General features: G+C 38.9%; 1 protein-coding gene and 1 pseudogene across 1 annotated transcript; both read right to left on the reverse strand.

Moving 5' to 3' along the window:
- Positions 1-9,890, reverse strand: part of LOC107832080 (uncharacterized) — a 47,560-nt pseudogene extending 37,670 nt beyond the window's left edge.
- A 10,660-nt stretch (positions 9,891-20,550) lies between these two features.
- Positions 20,551-21,813, reverse strand: LOC107832544 (uncharacterized). Its single transcript, XM_016660408.2, has one exon. It carries the CDS (start codon positions 21,764-21,766, stop codon positions 20,687-20,689), a length of 1,080 nt encoding a protein of 359 aa, XP_016515894.1. The 5' UTR covers positions 21,767-21,813; the 3' UTR covers positions 20,551-20,686.
- Between the last annotated feature and the right edge of the window lie 1,003 nt (positions 21,814-22,816).

Below are 22,816 nucleotides of genomic sequence, written 5' to 3' on the forward strand. Positions count from 1 at the left end.
ATTGTCGTGCTTTTACCTCGGCTACCAAAGATAATTCTGATGTATTCTGTACAGTAACACCTCCATCATCAGAGTCTAACAATCTGATTCTCATATTGGCTAGCTGATGAAGCTCTTTAATCAACCCCCATCTACCCGCCTCAATATGTACTAAGCTTCCCATTGATTTACGGCTGAGAGCATCTGCCACAACATTGGCTTTACCGGGATGATACAATATCTCGACGTCGTAGTCTTTCAATAATTCAAGCCACCTACGCTGCCTCAAATTCAACTCTTTCTGCTTGAAGATGTATTGTAAACTCTTGTGATCTGTGTAGATGTCAACATGGACACCGTATAAGTAGTGCCGCCATATCTTCAAAGCATATATTACTGCAGCCAATTCCAAATCATGGGTTGGATAATTCTTTTCATGCTTCTTCAATTGTCTTGATGCATAAGCAATCACATTCCCACGCTGCATCAATACGCACCCCAAACCTATACCTGAGGCATCACAATATACCACATAATCTTCTGTTCCTTCAGGAAGAGTGAGCACTGGTGCAGATGTCAATCGATTCTTCAGCTCCTGAAAACTACGTTCACAAGTGTCAGACCACTGGAATTTGGTAGCTTTTTGTGTTAACTTAGTCAATGGTGATGATATAGAGGAAAATCCTTCTACAAACCGCCTATAATATCCTGCTAGTCCTAGGAAGCTGCGGACTTCTGATGGTGTTGTAGGTCTCGGCCAATTCTTTACTGCATCGATCTTCTGAGTGTCGACACTAATACCCTCATCAGATATCACATGGACAAGGAATGCTACTGAGTTCAGCCAGAATTCACATTTGGAGAGCTTAGCATATAACTTACGATCCTGAAGCGTCTGTAATACTATCCGCAAGTGGCCCGCGTGTTCCGCCTCCGAACGAGAATACACTAGAATGTCATCAATGAATACAATCACGAACACATCAAGATAGGGCCTGAATATAGTATTCATGAGATCCATAAAAGCTGCTGGAGCATTTGTTAGCCCGAACGACATCACCAAGAACTCAAAGTGCCCATATCTTGTCCGGAAGGCCGTCTTTGGAATATCTTTCTCCCTAACCCTTACCTGATGATACCCTGAACGTAAATCAATCTTGGAGAAATACTTGGCACCCTAGAGTTGGTCAAACAGGTCATCAATTCTTGGAAGTGGATACTTGTTCTTTATAGTAGACTTATTCAACTGTCGATAGTCGATACACATCCGTAACGACCCGTCTTTCTTCCGCACGAATAGGACTGGTGCACCCCAAGGTGAAGTGCTAGGCCTAATAAAGCCCTTATCCAGCAAGTCCTTCAACTGCACCTTCAACTCTCGCAACTCTGTCGGGGCCATTCTATATGGAGGAATAGAGATCGGTTGAGTGTCAGGTAACACATCAATGCTAAACTCAATCTCCCTTTCAGGAGGAAGGCCTGGGAGTTCATCTGGGAAAACATCTGGGAATTCGTTGACCACAGGGATTGATTGTAAAGTAGGCGGTTTCGCCTCCACATCCCTAACGTGAACGAGATGATAAATGTAACCTTTTGAGATCATTTTCCTTGCCTTAAGATAGGAAATAAACCTACCTTTCGGTGTAGCAATGTTCCCTTTCCATTCAATGACGGGTTCACCCGGAAATTGGAACCTAACCATCTTCGTACGACAGTCAACATTTGCATAGCATGAGGCCAACCAGTCCATTCCCATTATCACATCAAAATCAACCATTTCTAACTCAAATAAATTTGCCGAGGTTTGACGACTACAAATCATCACAGTGCAACCTCTATATACCCTTCTAGCAATCACAGAATCTCCTATCGGAGTAGATACCGCGAGGGGTTTACTTATCAATTCAGGTTCAATGCCAAACTTATTAGCCACAAAGGGTGTAACATATGATAATGTAGATCCCGGATCAATCAACGCATATACATCATAAGAAAACACAGATATAATACCTGTAACAACATCTGGAGACGACTCGAGATCCTGTCGACCTACTAGAGCATAGGTTCGATTTTGAGCACCACTCGAACTCGGCACTGCACCTCTACCCCTACCACGACCTGTCGACTGCTGAAAACCCCGTGCTGGAGGTCGAACTGATGAGGAAGAACCAGACACAGATCCAGTCGGCTGAGCCATACCATCACCTCCTCTATTAGGACAATCCCGCATCATATGGCCAGGCTGCCCGCACGAATAGCATGCATCAGAACCTCGACGACACAGTCCAAAGTGGGCCTTGCCGCATTGATCACAATGTGGTGTTGGGGGTCTCATCTGACTAGTATCCCTGTGATGTTGCGAGCCAGATGCCCGCGAACTCTGACCTGGACCAGAATAGGATCGATCATATCGAGGCCTCTGAAACTGTGGAGGAGCACTAGCTACAGGTGGCGCCGAACTCCTCGAAAACTGTGGCCTGATGCGGCCTCTGAAGTCATCAGAATACCCTGCAAATCTCGCCCTCTTATGCTGGCCTCTATCCTGCTCCCTAACTGCCCTCTGCTGGCGCTTACGATCCTCTAGGGTCTGGGCATAAGCTTGAATACGGGAAATATCCATGCCCTCCACCAAAGAGGCTGTCGTACACTCATTTATCAGATGTGGTCCCAACCCATTCACGAACATATGCACCCTATCACTCATCTCGGCCACCATATGGGGAGCATACCTTGCCAAAGAATCAAACTGCATACTGTACTCTCGTACACTCATATTACCTTGTCTAAGGTTCAAGAACTTATCAGCTCTAGCTCGTCGTATCTCAACTGGCAAGTAGTGACGAAGAAAGGCCTCAGAAAATTCCTTCCACACAGCTGGAGGAGGGTTCGGACCCCTGGATCTCTCCCAACTATCATACCAGAGAACCGCTAAATCCCGTAGCCGATAAGAAGCCAACTCTACTGTCTCTGTATCACTAACATGCATAACACGAAGTGTACGATGAACCTGGTCAATAAACGTCTGTGGGTCCTCCTTGGGGTCTGATCCGGTAAACACTGGAGGGTCTAAATTAATAAAATCACGAACTCTTGTACTAACTGGTTTCTCAGCAGCACCTGTATTCTGCCTCTGAGCCTGAGCAGCTACCAAGCTAGTCAATAACTGCAAAGCACTCCGCATATCCTGGTCTGGAGTGTCAGACGAAGGAACTGGAGGCGCTGGGTGCCTTCTAATATCCTCTGGAGGAGATGGAGTAGATGAGGTATGAGAGGGCATCTCACTTTGAGCCTCACTTTGTCCTGCTTTGACTTGGGGCACCTGACTGGTACCCTCTCCCGCTGCTGTATCAAGCCGCCTACTAATCGTTTGCTTCCTAGTCGAAGGCATCACTGAAAAAAACAAGGTGAATATTAGAGACAAACACTTACGACTCAACTCTACGCACGATCTAGATTCAGGAAGAAGGTAACAACCCTAGATGTCATGTAGCCTCCTGATTATAAATGTGGCGCGCTACACATCCATAATCAAGACTCTACTAGACACGGCTCATAGACAACCCCTAGGACAGACTTGCTCTGATACCAAGTTTGTCACGACCCAAACTGAAGGGCCATGACTAGCACCCGACCACACTTGCCGAGCACCAACGTACATTTCATCTAACCTTCATTATTATCTTTTAAGGCTGACGAGATCAATATAAATGGTAGACCTAGATCATGGACAACCAGCAATAAAATATGATGGCATGCATATACATAGCAGGGGATGACCAGACAATCAAGAAACTACATATAAGGTATGAGCTACCACGCTACTATGAAAGACTATACAACAAAAACTAGCCGACAAGGCATACCAAACTATACATGAGCCGACACCTGTCTATGAGCCTCTAAAAGAACATAAGTGTTGCAACATAGCCGGAACAGGGCCCCGACATACCCATAATGTCTATAACAAAAATTGCATACCAAGACCAAGGCAAGTCCGGAGAAGGGATCTCGCCAATCACCGCTGATCTACTGTGGTGGGGGAGTTGTACCTGCCTGTCTATCAGGACCTGCAGCATGACATACAGCGTCCACAAATAAAAGGACGTCAGTACGAATAAAGTACTGAGTATGTAAGGCAAGGAACCATAAATACGATCAGTAATGTAAGCAAGGATAGAGAATATACAACCTGTAACATCTTAGTACCTCTGAGGGCTACTTACATGAAATGCATGATACATATGTATAAATACATAAACCTTTAAAGCATTCGCCTCTGTGGGCATTATCATCATCATATCGTACCCGGCAATAATAGGCTCGGTAGAATCGTACCCGGCCACGTGGAGCTCGGTAAAACCCAACTGATCAGTGGTTGCACAATAGGTGCCGTACCCGGCCAACTATAGCGTGGCTCGGTAGAGTAAAATAGATACATATATATAATGCATGCTCGACTCATGGAATCACATTCTAAACCTTTCGGAGTGACGTAAGGTCGGTATCCTCTGTACACGTTATTAGGACTAAGTCTTCACTATGAACCTTATAAGATTCAGGAAGTATGAACAACATTGATAACATAAGAATAAGAGAAGCAACATTAACATCAATCGTTCCATAAGAGGGAAAACAATGTAAGTACTGCTAGCTTCTAAGAGTAGAGTATCTTTGGAAGCTCGTTCATTACATTATGTACAATCAGAGTCGTGCAAAAGAAGGAAAGGGATAGCCTCACATACCTTGTATATACTGCCCCAATCTCAAGCTATGCAATTGTCAAAACTCCTTAGTCTACAATAAGAGAAACGATACTATCGTTATCATTTAAGCGTCATAACTATTATGTATCGACCACAACCTATTTTACGATGAAACGGACAGCACCTCCCCTATATATATGACCTAACACCATTCAAAACAATCACCAAACAGCCCAAACATCATCAATAATAAACATATTGAGCCTCCCGAAATAGTCCACACACAGCCTAATCACTCCATACATACGACGACCACCGTAGTCGTGTCAAACAACCTGGAAATGTTACGAATAACTATCAGCCCATAAACCTACATATATATGGTGTTTCTCCACACCCTTCCTCCTCCAAAACTCCACAAGATATTAGTAAAATACGCAGCCCAACAACAACGCAAAACAGTCCACAAAACAATAACACTACTACCAAACCTTTCGATATATATCTCACAAGTTCTAGCTTCAATGGCTTAGCCGCAACTTGGATAATCTTAAATACATATAGAGTAAGAGGTTCCTTACCTTTATACAGAAAGAACAACTCCAATTTGACCTTAAATTTCCAAGAAATATCCCTCCAATGCTGCCACAACAACAAAAAAATGAAACTAGCGATCAATTAGTGTTTTTCGGCACTAGAATCACTTTAGAAGGCTTGAAATCACCTAGGATTAATATTAAGAACATTAGGGAGTATTTACAGAACATATACCCTTTAAAACAACCTCCCACACGAGTTGGAACGACACAAAAATGAGCAACAACAAGAAGAACAAGAGACTTACTAGCGCCACGGAATTCCCGACACTTGATTTGTGTTGTTTGCCCTTTTTTGGGTCTTGAATCTTGAGAGAACCTTGAGAGGATGTTCCTAGGGTTCTAAGTTCTGAAAATAGTGAAAAGAAATGACTAAAAACGGGTTGTGGTCATCCTATATAAGTCCAAATATCTTAAACCGACTTAGTGGGCCCCATAGAGAGGTGCTTGGCGCAGTCTCGCAAAAACGCGAATATCTCTCTACTCCGAGATCGTATCGATGAACGGTTTAATGCGTTGGAAACTAGACTCATAGATCTTTAATTTTGTGGGTAGATCACCCCATAATTCCTTGTAAATTATGAGAAAAGATTAGAAACATTTGACCTAATGTTTAAGTAAAATTATGAACCTAAGTTGCGACAACTTTTGTCGACTTTTGTTTCATAACTCGTTTGACTTCAAGACTTATGATACGGATATTATATGATTAAAATACCTTAATAAATGACCTCTTGAGTGTATTAAGCACCGCTAGATTACCTGAAAATACGAGTTACAACATCCTTGATTCGTTTAACTTCTAATATTGGTTAATCACCCTTATACACTCTTGTATCACTTAAGACCAATAGGATTGACTTCTTATCATCTCAAAGATAATTCCTTTTTGGATTTATGTTAACTAATATATGGCATGAACTAACACATGTGGATATGGGTTGTAACACTCTGGGCACTCAGCCCATTTCTATTCTGCCATATCGCATGGCTCCGCCAGAGTTGAAAGAGTTAAAGGATCAATTGCAGGATTTGCTTGAGAAGGATTTCATTAGACCCAGCGTTTTGCCTTGGGGTGCGCCGGTATTATTTATGAGGAAAAAGGATGGTTCGATGAGGATGTGCATTGATTACCGGCAATTGAACAAAGTGACGATTAAGAACAAGTATCCACTGCCGAGGATTGACGATTTGTTCGACCAGCTTCAGGGTGCAAAGGTGTTTTCAAAGATAGACTTGAGATCTGGCTACCATCAGCTGAGGATTAGGGCGTCTGATGTCCCTAAGATAGCATTCCGCACTCGGTATGGGCATTATGAGTTTCTGGTTATGTCATTTGGGTTGACCAATGCCCCATCAGCGTTATGGAGTTTATGAACCGAGTGTTCAGGCCTTATTTGGACTTGTTCGTGATAGTCTTTATTGATGATATTCTGATATACTCCCGCAGTCAGGAGGAGCACGAGCAGCACCTCAGAGTGGTTCTTCACACTCTGAGTATTTTATGTGAAATCTTCAAAATTTATACATTAAAGTTGGTAAAAAAATTATACATGTATCGATCTATACTAGATAGTTACACAAAGGCATATCAAATATTGTATCTCCGTGTGACATGCAGGTTATGAGTTCACATCGTGAAAGTAGCTACTAATGTTTGTATTAAAGTAGATTATCTGCATTACATCCCTTGGAGTACGATCGTTTCTCGAATCCTGCGTGAACGTGGAATACCATATGCAATGGATTGCCTTTGCCGTATCAAATATGTATGTATCTGCCTAAGAAATGTCCATTATTTGATCATGTAAGAATCATGAGTTAAAGTTGGCAGGTTGGGTCCATTATATTATATGTACTTGATGCTGCAGATCCTTAAGCACGACTTATAATTCATCACATCATGGGGCCATGATTTTCATCTTAAAGAAATAAGAATGAATATACCACCGAGTGATATGGTAGGATGGTCTGATGAGATCCTCGACAGAGATTTTAGATTTGAGCCTTAAAAATTTAAAAGTTCCTCACATAATATATTTCCTCTTTTTCTGCGACATACGCGATGCGGATCTAGCTTAATTAATCAGACCAGTGAGTAACAAGAAAATAATACGGGTACTTTGATAGAAAAGCATATAATGCTAGAACTTTGTCTGCTTGACTAAGCTGCTTTTTGTGGCGAGGCAAGTAAAAAACGTAGTGAGACATGACTTAGCTAATATATAATAACTTAATGGATAATTTTCTTATGGATTATCATTTTTAAGGTTTTTAGTACTAAACTTATTATTAGTGTAATTTCATTTTATTATTAAAATAAATTCCTATGACTCCCACTACTCCATGATGTAGAAAATGGCCATAACTCTTATAACTCCCACTATTTCATGAAATAAAAATGGTCATAACTTTTTTGTAACTCTTCTCCCATGTTCTACCACTAATTATCCAATGTTCTTCGTGATATCATTACTTATTACCCCACTTTCTTCCAATTTAAATCAAGGAAGAATTCTTATACCTATAAATAGGAGTCTTTCTTCCATATTGTGGTATGAAAAAATAATTGTAGAGTGTTTCTATAAAGTGAGGTTAAAGTTGTGAAAAAAGAAGAAGAGAGTTTTTTTTTTCTTTTTTTATTTTTGTTAAAGGAAGGTGTTCATCTTGGTGGAGCTTTGGACTCAACAACTTGTCCAGAGTTTGTTCGAGTCATACGACGTGATCGGGCTGTTGTATCCTGGAGGAGACAGATCAAGAGAATTACTGCTGGATCAGTGAAAAACTTTGCTGCAGCGGGCTTGAATCTCCTTAAAGTGAGCGAGATATTCGCGCTTCAGCCTGAAGATAGTTTATTCATTTTATTTTATTTTTAACTGTAATCGTATTTTTACCAACACTTATTTTACTAATATTATTATGATTTCTTATTTAATATTTATTAAAAAATTTATAAGATTTCACAAACAAAAAAAAAATCAGACACCCCGCATCGAAAATACTAGGTTGGAATGAATCCGATAACGAACAAATCTGCCCCTAGATACAATATCACCATTACATTTTGTTATGAGATAAAAGATTATTGATAATGTTGCAAATATAAGTTACATGAGTATAATTATGTTAGTCTCCTCGTAGGATTAATTATTTTTAGTCATAGTACGTACCAAGTGAGCAACCATTGGTTTCCTTGCCATAACTAAATGCAGTCTATTAATAAGCTTGCTTAAATATTGTGAATAGAGCTCAAAATCTGAAGTAATGCAAGTGAATTACAACAAAGAAGAGATGACTTCTTTTTTTTTTTGATTTCTCACCCGGTGTTCGGTAGTCGCATTGGAGTGCGACTATAATCGGATTCGCGCCGGGTAGGGGCTGATTCGGGGGTAGTGCTCCCTACCAAGGATTTTTCCATATCCAGGGCTCAAACTCGAGACCTCTGGTTAAGGGAGGAGCAGTCTCATCCACTGCACCACATCCTTTTGTGGTAGAAGAGATGACTTAACCAGAAGGAGAGCCTTGGCGTAATTGGTAAAGTTGCTGCTGTATAACCAGGAGGTCACGGGTTCGAGCCGTGAAAACAGCCTCTTGCAGAAATGCAGGGTAAGGCTGCATATAATAGACCTTTATGGTTCGGCCCTTCCGAACCCCTCGCATAACGAGAGCTTAGTGCACCAGTCTACCCTGAAGAGATGACTTAACCATTTTGTGCCAACTCGTGCAGTTTTATTTTTTGGGCGATGAGTGGGGATTGTAATTTCGTTTTAATTGCAAATTTTGTGTTAATTTGTATGTATTATTGCATATGATATATTTCATTCACCTTAAGGGGGATAGTAGAAGCACATGCGATATTGATATTTAAAGGTAAAATAATATTTGTATTGGGAAAAAATTGAATTTATATTAAAGATGACGTGGCATGACACGTGGTTTGGTCAAATGGTCATAATATAACAATTGACTAAGAGGAACAAGTGGAGACAGCCACGGGAAGAGGAGGTTAAATAGGCAAGAGATGAAGTGCAGATACGAGTCTCGTACCTATTCAAATCATTTAAAGCCAACAGATTAGAAGGCATTGAAAGACAGAGATCTGATGACAGAAAGGAGTCCAAATTCATTATTAAATACCTGATACGTTAGAGAATTGGTATTTAATAGGAATGATTGTGTAACGGCTTATTTAATGTCATTTGTTACTCATAATTATATCATTAAAGCTGAGGTTTCATTCCTTTACCTAGAATCACCTATAAAAGGAAGAAGTTTCATCATTTGTAGGGACACGAAAAACTTATTGATATCATACTGAAATACAAATTCTTTACTGCTTTATTCTTATTCTCAAAGAGCTTATTATTCTACTTTGGTCTCTTGATTATCAGTAACCCGATTTTTCTTCTTAAATTCTAGCTTTGACCAAAATATTATTTTTTGGGTTAAACAAATTGGTTCTGTTACCGGGAATCTGATAATCTATTCTTTTAAGCTACGTTCTATCCAGTGTTATCATCATGTCCAACAACAACAACAACGGTGAAAACATCTCGGGAAGTCACGAAAATCAAACCCATCAAAATCAAGAAAATTTACAGAACATTGACATGGTTCCCTCCCCTCAAAATTCACCACGCCAATCTCGTGAAGGCACTCCTGAATCTCGTGCTGAACAATCCGAACATTTTGAAGGGGTAGATGAAGCTTTACAAAAAGTAATTGATGCGCGGGTTAGCAAAGCTCTTCAGGCTCTAGTTAGTCGGTTACCTGTTGTCCCATCCACGCCTACGCCTAACAATAATACCTTGGAAAATCCTCGTTCTGGCCTTGTTAATTCTGGAAATGGAGGAACCACCAGTGAACCACAGGAAGGAGATCCAGGTAATTTAAATAATTCTCATTTGCAAAATTTAGTACTAACTTTGCAGAAACAGCTTAAGGAGCAGAATGAGCGCATCGAGCAAATCCCCGGAGTTCCACCTGTGATTAAAGGAGTGGATATAGACAAATATTCACAACAACTTTGGAAGCCGAGTGCTGATCCCCTTCCAATTCCCAAAAAGTTCAAAATGCCTAACATCCCAAAATACGATGGTACAACAGATCCACGTGACCATGTAACTGCATTTACAACAGGCGTAAAAGGCAATGACTTGACTAAACAAGAAATCGAATTAGTACTGGTCAAGAAATTTGGAGAAACGCTCACCAAGGGCGCATTAACCTGGTATTCTCTCTTACCTGAAAATTCTATAAATTCTTTTGCTGAGCTTGCAGATTCTTTTATTAAAGCACACTCGGAAGCTCAAAAGGTTGAAAAAAGAATGGAAGACATTTTCAAAATCAAACAAGGGGATTCAGAGTTGCTCAGAGACTTTGTTGATAGATTCCAGTGTGAAAGAATGACTCTACCTCGTGTACCTGACAACTGGGCTGCAATAGCTTTTGCAAGTAATTTAAATGACAAAAATTCTGAAGTCACGAGAAGACTCAAAGAAAGCCTTCGAGAATTCCCTGTAACCACGTGGAATGATGTTTACAATAGGTACAGCACGAAGCTGCGAATCGAAGAAGATACCGTACCTAAATTTCATTATGAAGAAAGGGGCGGTTCCAGAATAGCAGAAACCAAAAAAAGATCAGGTAAAAATAGGTCTGATCCATATATGGGACCTGCAGGAAAAGACTCACGGTCAAAACAAGATAACCAGCAATATGATCAAAAATCGAGGAACAAGGAATCTGGTTCTTCATCAAGATTCAGAAATGATCAGAGCAGACAAGAATCACGAGATAATAACAGAAGTTTAAAGGCAAGGTTCGATGGATATAACTTTAATGTCACTACCTCCGAGCTCGTGGCTATTTTAAGAAGCATGGGAGATAAGGTTCGTTGGCCAAAAGAGATGAGGTCAAATCTAAATAGATGCAATCCAGATCATTGGTGCGAATTCCACAATGATCACGGGCACAAAACTTCAGAATGTAGATTCTTGCAGAGTGAAGTGGATCATCTACTGAAGCAAGGGTACCTCACTGAATTATTTAGTGAAAAAGGTAAACAAGCCTATATGAAAATAGGCAAGAGCCACCAAAGCCCCCTTCACCCAAGAGAACCGTGAATGTTATCAATGGAGGAGAAGATATTCACGATGTAACATATACGGCTTCCAACAAGGCTACTAAAGTAACGATAACACACGGGAAACGGGTACGGCAAGTTTTGGAAGACGAAAGTATTTCTTTCGATGATGCAGATACTGAAGGAATAATAACCCCACATAACGACGCACTGGTAATATCTTTACTTGTATATGATGCTAATATAAAACGAGTTTTGATTGATCTAGGAAGCTCCATAAATATTATATTATTGAGGGTATTATGCGAAATGCAAGCTGAATACAGAATGATACCTAAGGCACACACCTTGTCCGGGTTCGATAATTCAAGTGTGGTAACAAAAGGAGAGGTAATTCTAACAACCTTTGCTGCAAGTGTTGTTAAGGAAACTAAATTTCAGGTAGTAAATATGGAAATGGCTTACAATATGATCATGGGGAGACCATGGATACATGATATGGATGATGTCCCATCAACTCTACATCAAGTTATTAAATTTCCATCACCATGGGGAATTTGTCAAATTCGTGGGGATCAGCAGACAACTAGAAGTATCAACGCTGTAACAGGTACGAGCACCGTAAATAAAGAAAAATAGCAATTACAGGAAACAGTTGAAGGTGTCAAAGATCAAACTTCAGCTGAACAAGAAAAGACAGATTTAGACTCGAGGCCTGATACAATTCAGGAACCTGAAGAGAATGAAAACATCAAAACAACAATTGAAGAGCTCGAGGCTGTGATATTGTTCGATCAATGGCCTGAATGGAAGGTCTATGTTGGAGCCAATTTAAACTCAGACATGTGAGGTATGTTAATCGAATTTCTAAAATCTAACGTGGACTGTTTTGCTTGGTCCCATGCTGATATGACAGGATATCACCGGATGTGGTGACTCACAAATTAAACGAAGACCCATTCTTTACACCAATAAAACAAAAGAAAAGAAAGCAAGGGGCTTTCAAAAACCAGGTGATTCAAGATGAGGTCCAAAAGCTATTAAAAATTGGGTCAATCCGCGAGGTAAAGTACCCTAATTGGTTAGTCAACACAGTTGTTGTACCTAAGAAAAATGGTAAGTGGCGAGTCTGTGTAGATTATACAGATCTTAATAAAGCTTGTCCAAAAGATTCTTTTCCTTTACCGCATATAGATCAATTAATTGATGCAACTGCAGGACATGAGCTTTTAAGTTTTTTAGATGCATATTCAGGGTACAACCAAATTAAAATGGACCCTAGTGATGAAGAAAAAATTTCGTTCATCATAGACAAGGGGACTTACTGTTATAAAGTAATGCCCTTTGGTCTTAAAAATGCTGGGGCAACCTATCAAAGGTTGGTCACCAAAATGTTCCAAGAACATTTAGGAAAGACAATGGAGGTATATATAGATGATATGCTCGTCAAAACCCAGCAGTCTCATGATCATATTTCTCATTTATCTGTTACATTTGAAATTTTGCAAAAATTTAATATGAAACTCAACCCAGAAAAATGTGCATTTGGAATTGTATCAGGTAAGTTTTTGGGTTTTCTTGTTTCTAACCGTGGTATTGAGGTAAATCCTTCTCAGATCACAGCAATAGAAGAAATCCCTGATATCCTTACCAGTAAAAAGGAAGTTCAAAGATTAACGGGAAGAATTGCAGCTTTGGGGAGATTTATTTCCAAATCTTCAGAAAAGTGTTTTAAGTTCTTCTCTGCACTCAAAAAGCAAGATCATTTTGAATGGAATGAAGATTGTCAACAAGCCCTTAGAAATTTGAAAGCTTATTTGTCAAAACCACCGTTATTGGCAAAACCAAAGGTGGGAGAAAAGCTTCTCATCTATTTGGCTGTGTCAGAAGTTGCGGTAAGTGTTGTTTTAGTCCGTGAGGACCAAGGTAAGCAATCTCCTATCTATTATGTAAGCAAATCTTTACTAGATGTCGAAACACGATATCCACAACTAGAAAAATTAGCATTAACTTTGATAATGGCATCTAGAAAATTAAGACCTTATTTTCAATGTCATCCCATTGTTGCAGTTACTGCTTTTCCATTACGAAACATTTTGCATAAGCATTAATTGTCAGGAAGGTTAGCAAAATGGGCCATAGAATTAAGTGAATACAAAATCATTTATCAACCTAGAACTGCTATAAAATCTCAAGTATTACCCGACTTCGTAGCTGATTTTAGCCTGGGGATGCATTTAGAAGCAGAAAAAGAATTACAAGTTTTTAATGGCACAAACCCAGGGACTTGGATTTTATTCACTGATGGTTCATCTAATATAAAAGGAGCAGTCCTAGGGATAGTCCTCGTACCACCTACGGGTGAGACTATTAGACAGGCTATAAAATGTCATTCTATAACTAACAATGAAGCAGAGTATGAGGCTGTAATTGCAGGTCTAGAATTGGCACGAGAACTCGGCATAACACAGATTATAATCAAGAGTGATTCTCAACTCATGGTCAATCAAATGTTGGGGACTTATACAGCCAGGGAACGCGAATGCAAGAATATCTCGCAAAGGTACGGGAATTAATAAAGCAATTCCAAACTTGGAAAGTAATGCAGATCCCAAGAGATGAGAATGCGGAGGCAGATGCTTTAGCTAATCTCGCATCTGCAGCAAACGTAGCAAACGATGCAAATGCTTCAGTCATACATTTATTTCATTCCGTTCTCGAACCTGATAAAAACGAGGTAAATTTTAATCATTTAACATGGGATTGGAGAAACGAAATTATTGCTTTTTTACAGCACGGAACCGTGCCTAATGACAAAGGAAAGGCTCACACGCTTCGCAAAAATGCTGCTCGATATTATTTTTATCAAGGAAATCTTTATTGAAAGATGTTCGGTGGACCACTAGCAAGGTGTCTCGGACCCTCTCAAGCAGAATATGTGATGAGGGAAGTGCACGAAAGACATTGTGGAAATCACGCAGGGGGAAGGTCACTGGTAAGAACATTAATTTGAGCAGGATATTATTAGCCTAAGATGGAAGAAGAAGCAAATAGTTTCGTGTCCAAATGTGATAAATGTCAAAGGTACGGCAATAATATACACAGACCAGCTGAGTTACTACATCCTGTTATAGCCCTGTGGCCTTTCATAAAATGGGGAATGGACATCGTAGGTCCATTGCCACAAGCAAAAGGTCAGGTAAAGTTTCTACTCGTACTTACTGATTATTTCACTAAATGGGTAGAAGCAGGAGCATTTAAACAGGTACGAGAGAAAGAAGTTAAAGACTTCATTTGGAGAAATATAATATGCCACTTTGGAGTACCAAAGGAAATCGTATGTGATAATGGTCCGCAATTCATAGGAGCTCAAATCACAGAATTTTTTCAAAGTTAGCAAATTAAAAGGATAACATCTACACCATACCATCCAGTGGGTAATGGACAAGCGGAATCCACAAACAAGATCATTATCAACAACTTGAAGAAAAGATTACAAGATTCAAAAGGTAATTGGCTTGAGATATTGCCTGGAGTATTATGGGTTTATCGTACAACGACAAAAACAAGCACGGGTGAAACACCATTTTCAATGGTTTATGGTACGGAGGCCTTAATACCAGCTGAATAGGGGAACCAAGCACTCGGTATGTTCAAGCAACGGAAGATTCGAACAGTGAAGAGTTACGGGTGAACCTTGATTTGCTCGAAGGAAGAAGAGAAGCTGCATTAATAAGGATGGCAGCTCAAAAGCAAGTAATTGAACGATACTATAACAGGAAAGCACGTCTCAGGTTCTTCAAAATTGGGGACTTTGTGCTCAAAAAGGTGTTCCAATCTACAAAGGCTGCTAACTCTAGGAAGCTAAGTCCAACGTGGGAAGGACCCTATCGAATCCATGACATTGCAGGGAAAGGAGCATACGAGTTGGAGACAATGGATGACAAAGTTTTACCTTCACATTGGAATGTTGTCCATCTAAAGAGATATTACTTCTAAAGAAGTACTCACGGTCAGGTATCACCATGTTAAAATTTTTCTTTGAATTGTTAAAATTTTACTAACGATTTAAGATGCTAGGCAAAAACCCTAACTCGTGCCAAATGATGAGTCACGACTTGCACGGCAAAATGGAATACTCTTAAATTCTGAGCCTAGGGTTACATTAATCTGATGGAAATACACACGAGTTAGGCAGTCTTCATCTATAATCGTACCTCCGAAGTCTCGCATATTTTTCTGTTTCAAGAAAAGGACCGAATTCAAATAAACAAACAAGTGCTCGAGGCTTCATACTTTACCGCTCAAACACTTGGGGGACTACATATTATACACAAATGCGTGCAGGAAAACAGATACGAATATCCCAAATGCGAATATCGAACAAAAGTTGGTCAAAGTTTTGGCAAGATTCAGCTACAAAAAGACAAGTGTTGAGAGTAAGTTACGAAGTCTTCAGCATTCAGCATAAAACATTCACTATAATGTTACAAACGAAGTCACTTCTCAAACCCTTCCTAAATATGTAAAGATAAGGGTTATGACTATGTATTGAAACAGGTTATGAAGAAAAACCTTGTCTATTTGTTATCATGTAAAAATCTGTTACAAGAAAAACAGTTGTGAGGAAGTTATAGATGTATTTTAACACATGTAATAGTCAAAAAACTTGTCAAAGTTCATGAATGAAAACTTGTCAAAGTTGTTTCATACAAAACATGTGTATTCCTATTTCTTTCATCGTATTATAACACCATTATGAAGTTGAGACGTCTTCTTCATTAAGTGTCTATAAAATAAAAGGGCCCTCTTTTATAAACCTCATGTTGATAATCCATGAGAAGAATCATAAAGCATTTTCAAAGGATAAAAATGCTAAGCTATTCTATAAGTCCTAAATAAGTAAATAGGCAAGAATAGAATATAAAGAAGTACCCATAAAACTTCTTAACATAAAATACTAAGGAAAAACTTAGTCAGCAAAAGTATTTGTTTTACAAATGCCCCATTATGGTAACTGGGGACTTTATCAAAAGATCCTTTAAAAATTGCTAAGGGATGACATCAACAATACTAAAAAAATAATAAAAACTTTAACATATTTAATTGGTCACTGAAGGAGTTGGAGCTTCGGAAGTTGTAACCTCACTTTCAGAGGCAAGAATAGGCATGGTAACAACTTCTGAAGGAGCAGCAATAGGAGCGGTTTCAACTGATCTTGAAGTGATAACATCAACGAGAGAAGCAATAGTCACGGGAACTTCAATTCCCATAGACTGTGTCATAGAAGCTTCACCCTCGGAAGACGGAATCACAGCTTCAATAACTGCTTCGAAATTCAATAACTCTTCCATTCCAGGAGCTTCGAGTGCTGGAGAAGGGGTATCAATAGTTCCAAGTGCAGGAGAAGGAGTATCAGCGGTTTGTTGGCTTTTCTCGATAGTGTCGATAACTTTGGCTAATTCAGATTTCAAGTCGAAATTTTCTTGTGTAGCCTCCATCAAAGCATCACGACGAGAATTTAGAAAAGCTCAGCTCACATCTATATTGAAATTTTCTTCAAGAGCATTATATTCCTTCTCCAGAGCCGCATATTCCCTTTCCCACATAGCAAGATCATTTTTCGTTACTTGATGTTCAGCTAAGTGAGAATCTAGGGAAGCTTCAAGAGAGGCATGGGAACTTTCCAAGGCACGAATTTTGTCGGAAGAAATCCTTAACTCATTTTGAGTTTGAGTCAAGCTTTGCACTAACTCCCCTACATACTCTTCTTTCTTGGCCAAAAGTGCCTTAAGTTCCCTGACTTCTTCACTAGCCTTTGATAATTGTTCTGAAAATGAGCATTCCAAAAGCTCCTTATCTCTTTTAAATTGGCTCGAAGAAGCCTTGGCAGTTACTAGCTCAGAAGTCAAACCACACTTCTGCTGTTCCAGGAGATTTCTACTTTCTTGCAACTCCTCTATGGTCCCCTCAGCATTCTCAAACTGCTCTTTCCAATTAGCTGCTTCTAGTTGGGCTCCCCTGGCTATTTCCTCGGCCTCGTGGATAGATTTTTTCAGCTCACAGGCTTTTCTTTCCAGAAGGGAAATTCTTCCCATCAATTCTGTACCAATGAGGTTAGCCTACAAAGACAACTCATAGAAATGAGGATTTGAAGATTAAAAACAAAAAAGCTTGTTGGTAAGTAAAGGAAAAATACCTTCAAAGTAGAATGAACTATGTCATTCATCAAAGTGTAACAACTATGGCTCTGCATCTTGTTCTTTTCAATCTCTCCAATAAGAGGTTCGAGCCAAGTATCAGCACCACCAGATTTTCTGAAGAGGCTTTGATTGGCAGGGACTTCGAGTGTGACACTCCTCATAGTCATGCCTCTATTCTTGGAACTTACCTCTATAGGTTGAACAGATGAAGACGGAACAACAGAAGGGGGAGCAGTAGAAAATGTAAACACAACAGGAGTCATAGGAGTCAAAGCACGGATGGAAGGAGAAGATGTAGAAACCAACACAGGAATGGAAGTAGGTGCAGTTGAAACTGGCAAAGGAACGGAAGCCGTCAGAGCTGGTAAAGAAATACTTTCGGTTGACAAAGGAATGGAGGAAATAGGAACGAATGAGGAAAGAGGAGCTTCATCAAAAACAGGGCCGAGCTCGCCACTATCAAAAAGACGCTAAGTTGATTCATTAGTATCTCTTGGCACGGTGTCTTCGTCAGAATGAATCAAAATAGGCTCGGTGATCGAGGTTTGAACAGGAGTATCTTCAATTTCATCATCATTAATGACTCGCCTCCTGACTCTTGGCCTGGTTATTAAAGAGGTATCTTCCTCTTCCTCATTCTCAGAACCTTCTTCTATAGCTTTCCTCTTTGAAAGCGACGCTCGAGCCTTGTCCAAATCAAGTGCAGCATTAGCAGACATGCGAATGGCCATAGCTACCTCAGCTGCCATTCCTCTAATGCCAAATCCTGATTAAAAGAAGGATATACAATCAACATTGAGGAAAAGGTGTTTAACATAAAAAAAAACGTGTAAAAAGGGCATACTGTGTGTTTTCACTTTCCAACCATGTAAAGAAGAAATTAATTTCCAAGTTCTTTGATCCTTAGGAGCAATCTTTAAAATTGAATCTACCCAATCACGGAAGTTGGGAATAAGTTCCACATCTCCCATGGTTACTACAAAAAACCAAAAATATACGAAGTTAGAAAAAGAATCGGAATTCTCAAAAATAGGTACGGTAAATAAAAGGAAACTTACGTGCAAAATTCCACTTCTCAGGGAAGGGAATATTTGTTTCACCAAGCAAGTCCACTGTACGTACGGCAACGTAACGGGTATACCATCCACGATCTTTGTCATCTTCAGGGTTAACCAAAACCTTCTTGCTTCTTGCAATTAAGGTAAAAAACCCATGGCGCATTAAATTGGGATGGTATAAATGAATAAGGTGAGAGAAGGTAAAGTTGACATTGGCTTTGGAAGATAAGTATCTCAAACAAGCCACTGCTCTCCACACTAGGGGACCGATTTGGGCTAAACAGATTTTAAAGAAACGACAAAAATCAAGAATAACTGGGTCAATCAGAGGATTAAACCCCAAAGTGAAGGGGTAAGTATAAACAAAAGAACACCCATTCTAAAGGAAGAAATTCTTTGATTTGCGGAAGGAATTGACATTCAAAGACTATTTTTTCAGTTACAATCTCTTCTAATGGTAGGGATTGTAAGCTCGGTCACTACTGAAGGATAAGTGTCAGCTTTTTCTAAATTTACAATTTGCTTTTGAAGAGATGTTCTATCATTTCCAAAAGACAAATCGCTGGGAACGATTTCATCGACTAAAGGTTCTTGAGAAGAATCAAGAATTTCTTTATCTTTAGAAGAAGGAGCTTTTGGGATAGAACTCCTAGAAGAAGAACCATAAGAGCCGCCTCGAGTAGATTCTAACCCTGTTCGAAGCCTACCTCCTCCACCTCTTCTATGTCTAACAGGAGCGTTGGGGAATCGATCTAGAATTGGAACTTTTTTACGGTTAGGGTTTGGAGATGACATTGTTGAGAAAGGTTGAATCGAAAGAAAGCAAAAGTAAGGAAGAAAAAGTTAAGTATGTAGAAAAGGTTAAGTATGTATATAATGGCAACCGTCAAACTTAGAAGTGTAATGATGGAAAGCTTATAATAAAGGCAACTATCACTTCGTGAATAGTGGGAGTGAAGAAGCCTTGAAAAAGGGGGAAAAATAGTATAATCAATCAAAAAGTGACACATGGACAAAACATTAAATGGAAGGGACAACTGAGACGTCAATATTACCATAGGCATTGATTATGGTAAAAATTCCCTTTTTTATGAAGATCCACTTCCCAATTATTTAATTGATAAATAAATGGAAAGTGGGGGGACTATCTGTATTGGGAAAAACTGAATTTATATTAAAGATGACGTGGCATGACACGTGGTTTGGTCAAATGGTCAGAACATAACAATTGACTAAGAGGCACGAGTGGAGACAGCCACGGGAAGAGGAGGTTAAATAGGCACGAGATGAAGTGCAGATACGAGTCTCGTACCTATTCAAATCATTTAAAGCCAACAGATTAGAAGGCATTGAAAGACAGAGATCTGATGACAGAAAGGAGTCCAAATTCATTATTAAATACCTGATGCGTTAGAGAATTGGTATTTAATAGGAATGATTGTGTAGCGGCTTATTTAATGTCATTTATTACTCATAATTATATCATTAAAGCTGAGGTTTCATTCCTTTACCTAGAATCACCTATAAAAGGAAGAAGTTTCATCATTTGTAGGGACACGAAAAACTTATTGATATCATACTGAAATACAAATTCTTTACTGCTTTATTCTTATTCTCAAAGAGCTTATTATTCTACTTTGGTCTCTTGATTATCAGTAACCCGATTTTTCATCTTAAATTCTAGCTTTGACCAAAATATTATTTTTTGGGTTAAACAGTATTAAATGCATACACTTTGAAGTTTCTCAATATATAGTTATGTTCTCACGTTTCAGAGAAAATTTTATGAAGGAATTGGCAAATGTCAGACTGATAAGTAGTATATAAATTATATTCTCAACAAAAGAATTCGCGTTAAATTAATATTCTCAGAATTCGATAATGAGACATATAATAAAATGGAAAAAATAGCTGCAAATACCAACACTGGAAAATAGAAATAAAATAAAAATAATGAAGAAATACAAATTTTTATATCATGCCTTCAACTCAAGACCCTTGAGATTATGTTGTGTTGGAAAAATGGCCTTCTCGAGACATGCCGAACATGAAAGGTGGAAATTTAATAATATAGAGGAGGTGGTGATGGAGAAGGAGTTGAAGATGATTGATAAGAGTAAGGAAGTGGTGGTGATGGTGAAGGGGGAGAGGGCGAATTATAGTAGTATGGTGGTGGATGAGAAGCTGAAGGTTTCTTGTAATACTTATTCTTTGGCAAAGATGGCACTTTGTATTCTTGTTTAGGCATTAAGGGTACCTTGTAATAGTCAGTTTTTGGAACTGATGGCTTTTTGTAGTAGTCATTCTTTGGTACAGATGACACCTGATATTCTGGTTTAGGCACTACGAGTACCTTATAGTAGTTACCCTTTGGAACAGATGGCACCTTGTAGTTATTCTTCGGAACTGATGGCTTTTTGTAGAAGTTATTCTCTGGTACAGAAGGCACCTGATATTCTGGTTTAGGCACTACGGGTACCTTATAGTAGTTATCCTTTGGAACAGATGGCACCTTGTAGTTATTCTTTGGAATTGGTGACTTTTTGAAGTAATCATTCTTTGGTACAGATGGCAGCCTGTACTCATGTTTAGGCATTGAGGGTGTCTTGTAATAGTTATCTTTTGGAACTGATGGTGTCTGGTAGTAGTCATTCTTTAGCAAAGATGGCGCCTTGTATTCTTGTTTAGGCACAGAAGGTACCTTGTAGTATTTATCTTTTGGAAGAGATGACACCTTCTTGTAGTTATATTCTGGAACAAATGGTTTCTTGTAGTAGTCATTCTTTGGCAAAGATGGTATCTTGTTTTCCGGCTTAGGCACTGTGGGTGTCTTGTAGTAGTTATTTTTTGGAACGTATGGCACCTTCTTGTAATTATCTTTTGGAAAAGATGGATTCGTGTAGTAGTTATTCTTTGGCAAAGATGATGCCTTGTATTCTTGTTTAGGCGCGGAAGATACCTTGTAATCATTCTTGGCCACTTGTAGCACTTCGTAATTGTCTTTTGACACTGGCACTTGATTATATGATGGAACTGGTGATTTATAAGAATCGGGTGAATATGCCATGGTGCAAGTTGCAATCAACAAAAATGCTAAAGCACAAGCAAAATGAAGCCATTGCTTCTTCATTTGGCTCCCCATTGAGAAGATTTGGGTTCTTAGGCTTATTGGATTGTTTTTTTCTTTTTTGTGTATTTTGAGAATTGTGTAACTAGGAGTTTATATAGCCTAAACTAAGAAAGTGACTTGATGTTTTGGTTAATGCTGTTCCACTAAGTTCTTGAGATGATGGAAAGCCATGAACAAACCATAGCTTTGCTTGACTAATTACATCGTGAAAAGAAAGTACTTTTCTTGTTAAAAAAAAAAAACTTATTTTATATCATGAAAAGAAAAATACTCATTTGTTGTAATGAAAAAAAAATACTCTATCTATAACATAAAAAGAAAGTACCATTAATAATATTTCTATTTAGGGTGGGGATTGGAGGCGAGGGGTGGGGTTGTGGTGGGTGAGGTGGGTTGGTGGGGGGGTGGGGGTGGGGTGGGCTGGTGGGGATGAGAAATAGGGTGGGGAAGGTTTAAAAAGAGTTTTGGAAAATATTCTCCCTTCTCTTGATAGGGAAAACATTTTCTCCAATTGGAGGAACATATTTTTCAAAACATTTAAGCTAACCAAATTTTAAAAAAAAAATTAAAAAATATTTTTCTTCATACCAAACACACCCTTAGTGTTTAATTCTTTTATCAAAAAAAAAGGGATAACAAAAAGCGTTTCAAAAAGCGCAACTCTTTAGTTATCAGTTTTGTGAAAGAGTCCACTACTGCATTACCTAATTAATTCACGTAGTACTCGTGTCTTTAAGGTCTTTACCTGAGTATTTTATGTGAATTCTTCAAAATTTATACATTAAAGTTGGTAAAAAATTATACATGTATCGATCTATACTAGATAGTTACACAAAGGCATATCAAATATTGTATTTTCGTGTGACCTGCAGGTTATGAGTTCACATCGTGAAAGTAGCTACTAATGCTTGTATTAGGGTAGGTTATTTACATTACATCCTTGGAATACGACCGTTTCTCGAATCCTGCATGAACGTGGAATGTCATATGCAATGGATTGCCTTTGCCGTATCAAATATGTATGTATCTGCCTAAGAAATGTCCATTATTTGATCATGTAAG

The sequence above is a fragment of the Nicotiana tabacum genome, chromosome 20 (assembly GCF_000715075.1).
Source record: "Nicotiana tabacum cultivar K326 chromosome 20, ASM71507v2, whole genome shotgun sequence".
Taxonomy (NCBI): domain Eukaryota; kingdom Viridiplantae; phylum Streptophyta; class Magnoliopsida; order Solanales; family Solanaceae; genus Nicotiana; species Nicotiana tabacum.

Coding starts and splice junctions, on each gene's coding strand:
- LOC107832544 (XM_016660408.2), bottom strand. CDS start 21,766: ATGGGGAGCCAAATGAAGAAGCAATGGCTTCATTTTGCTTGTGCTTTA.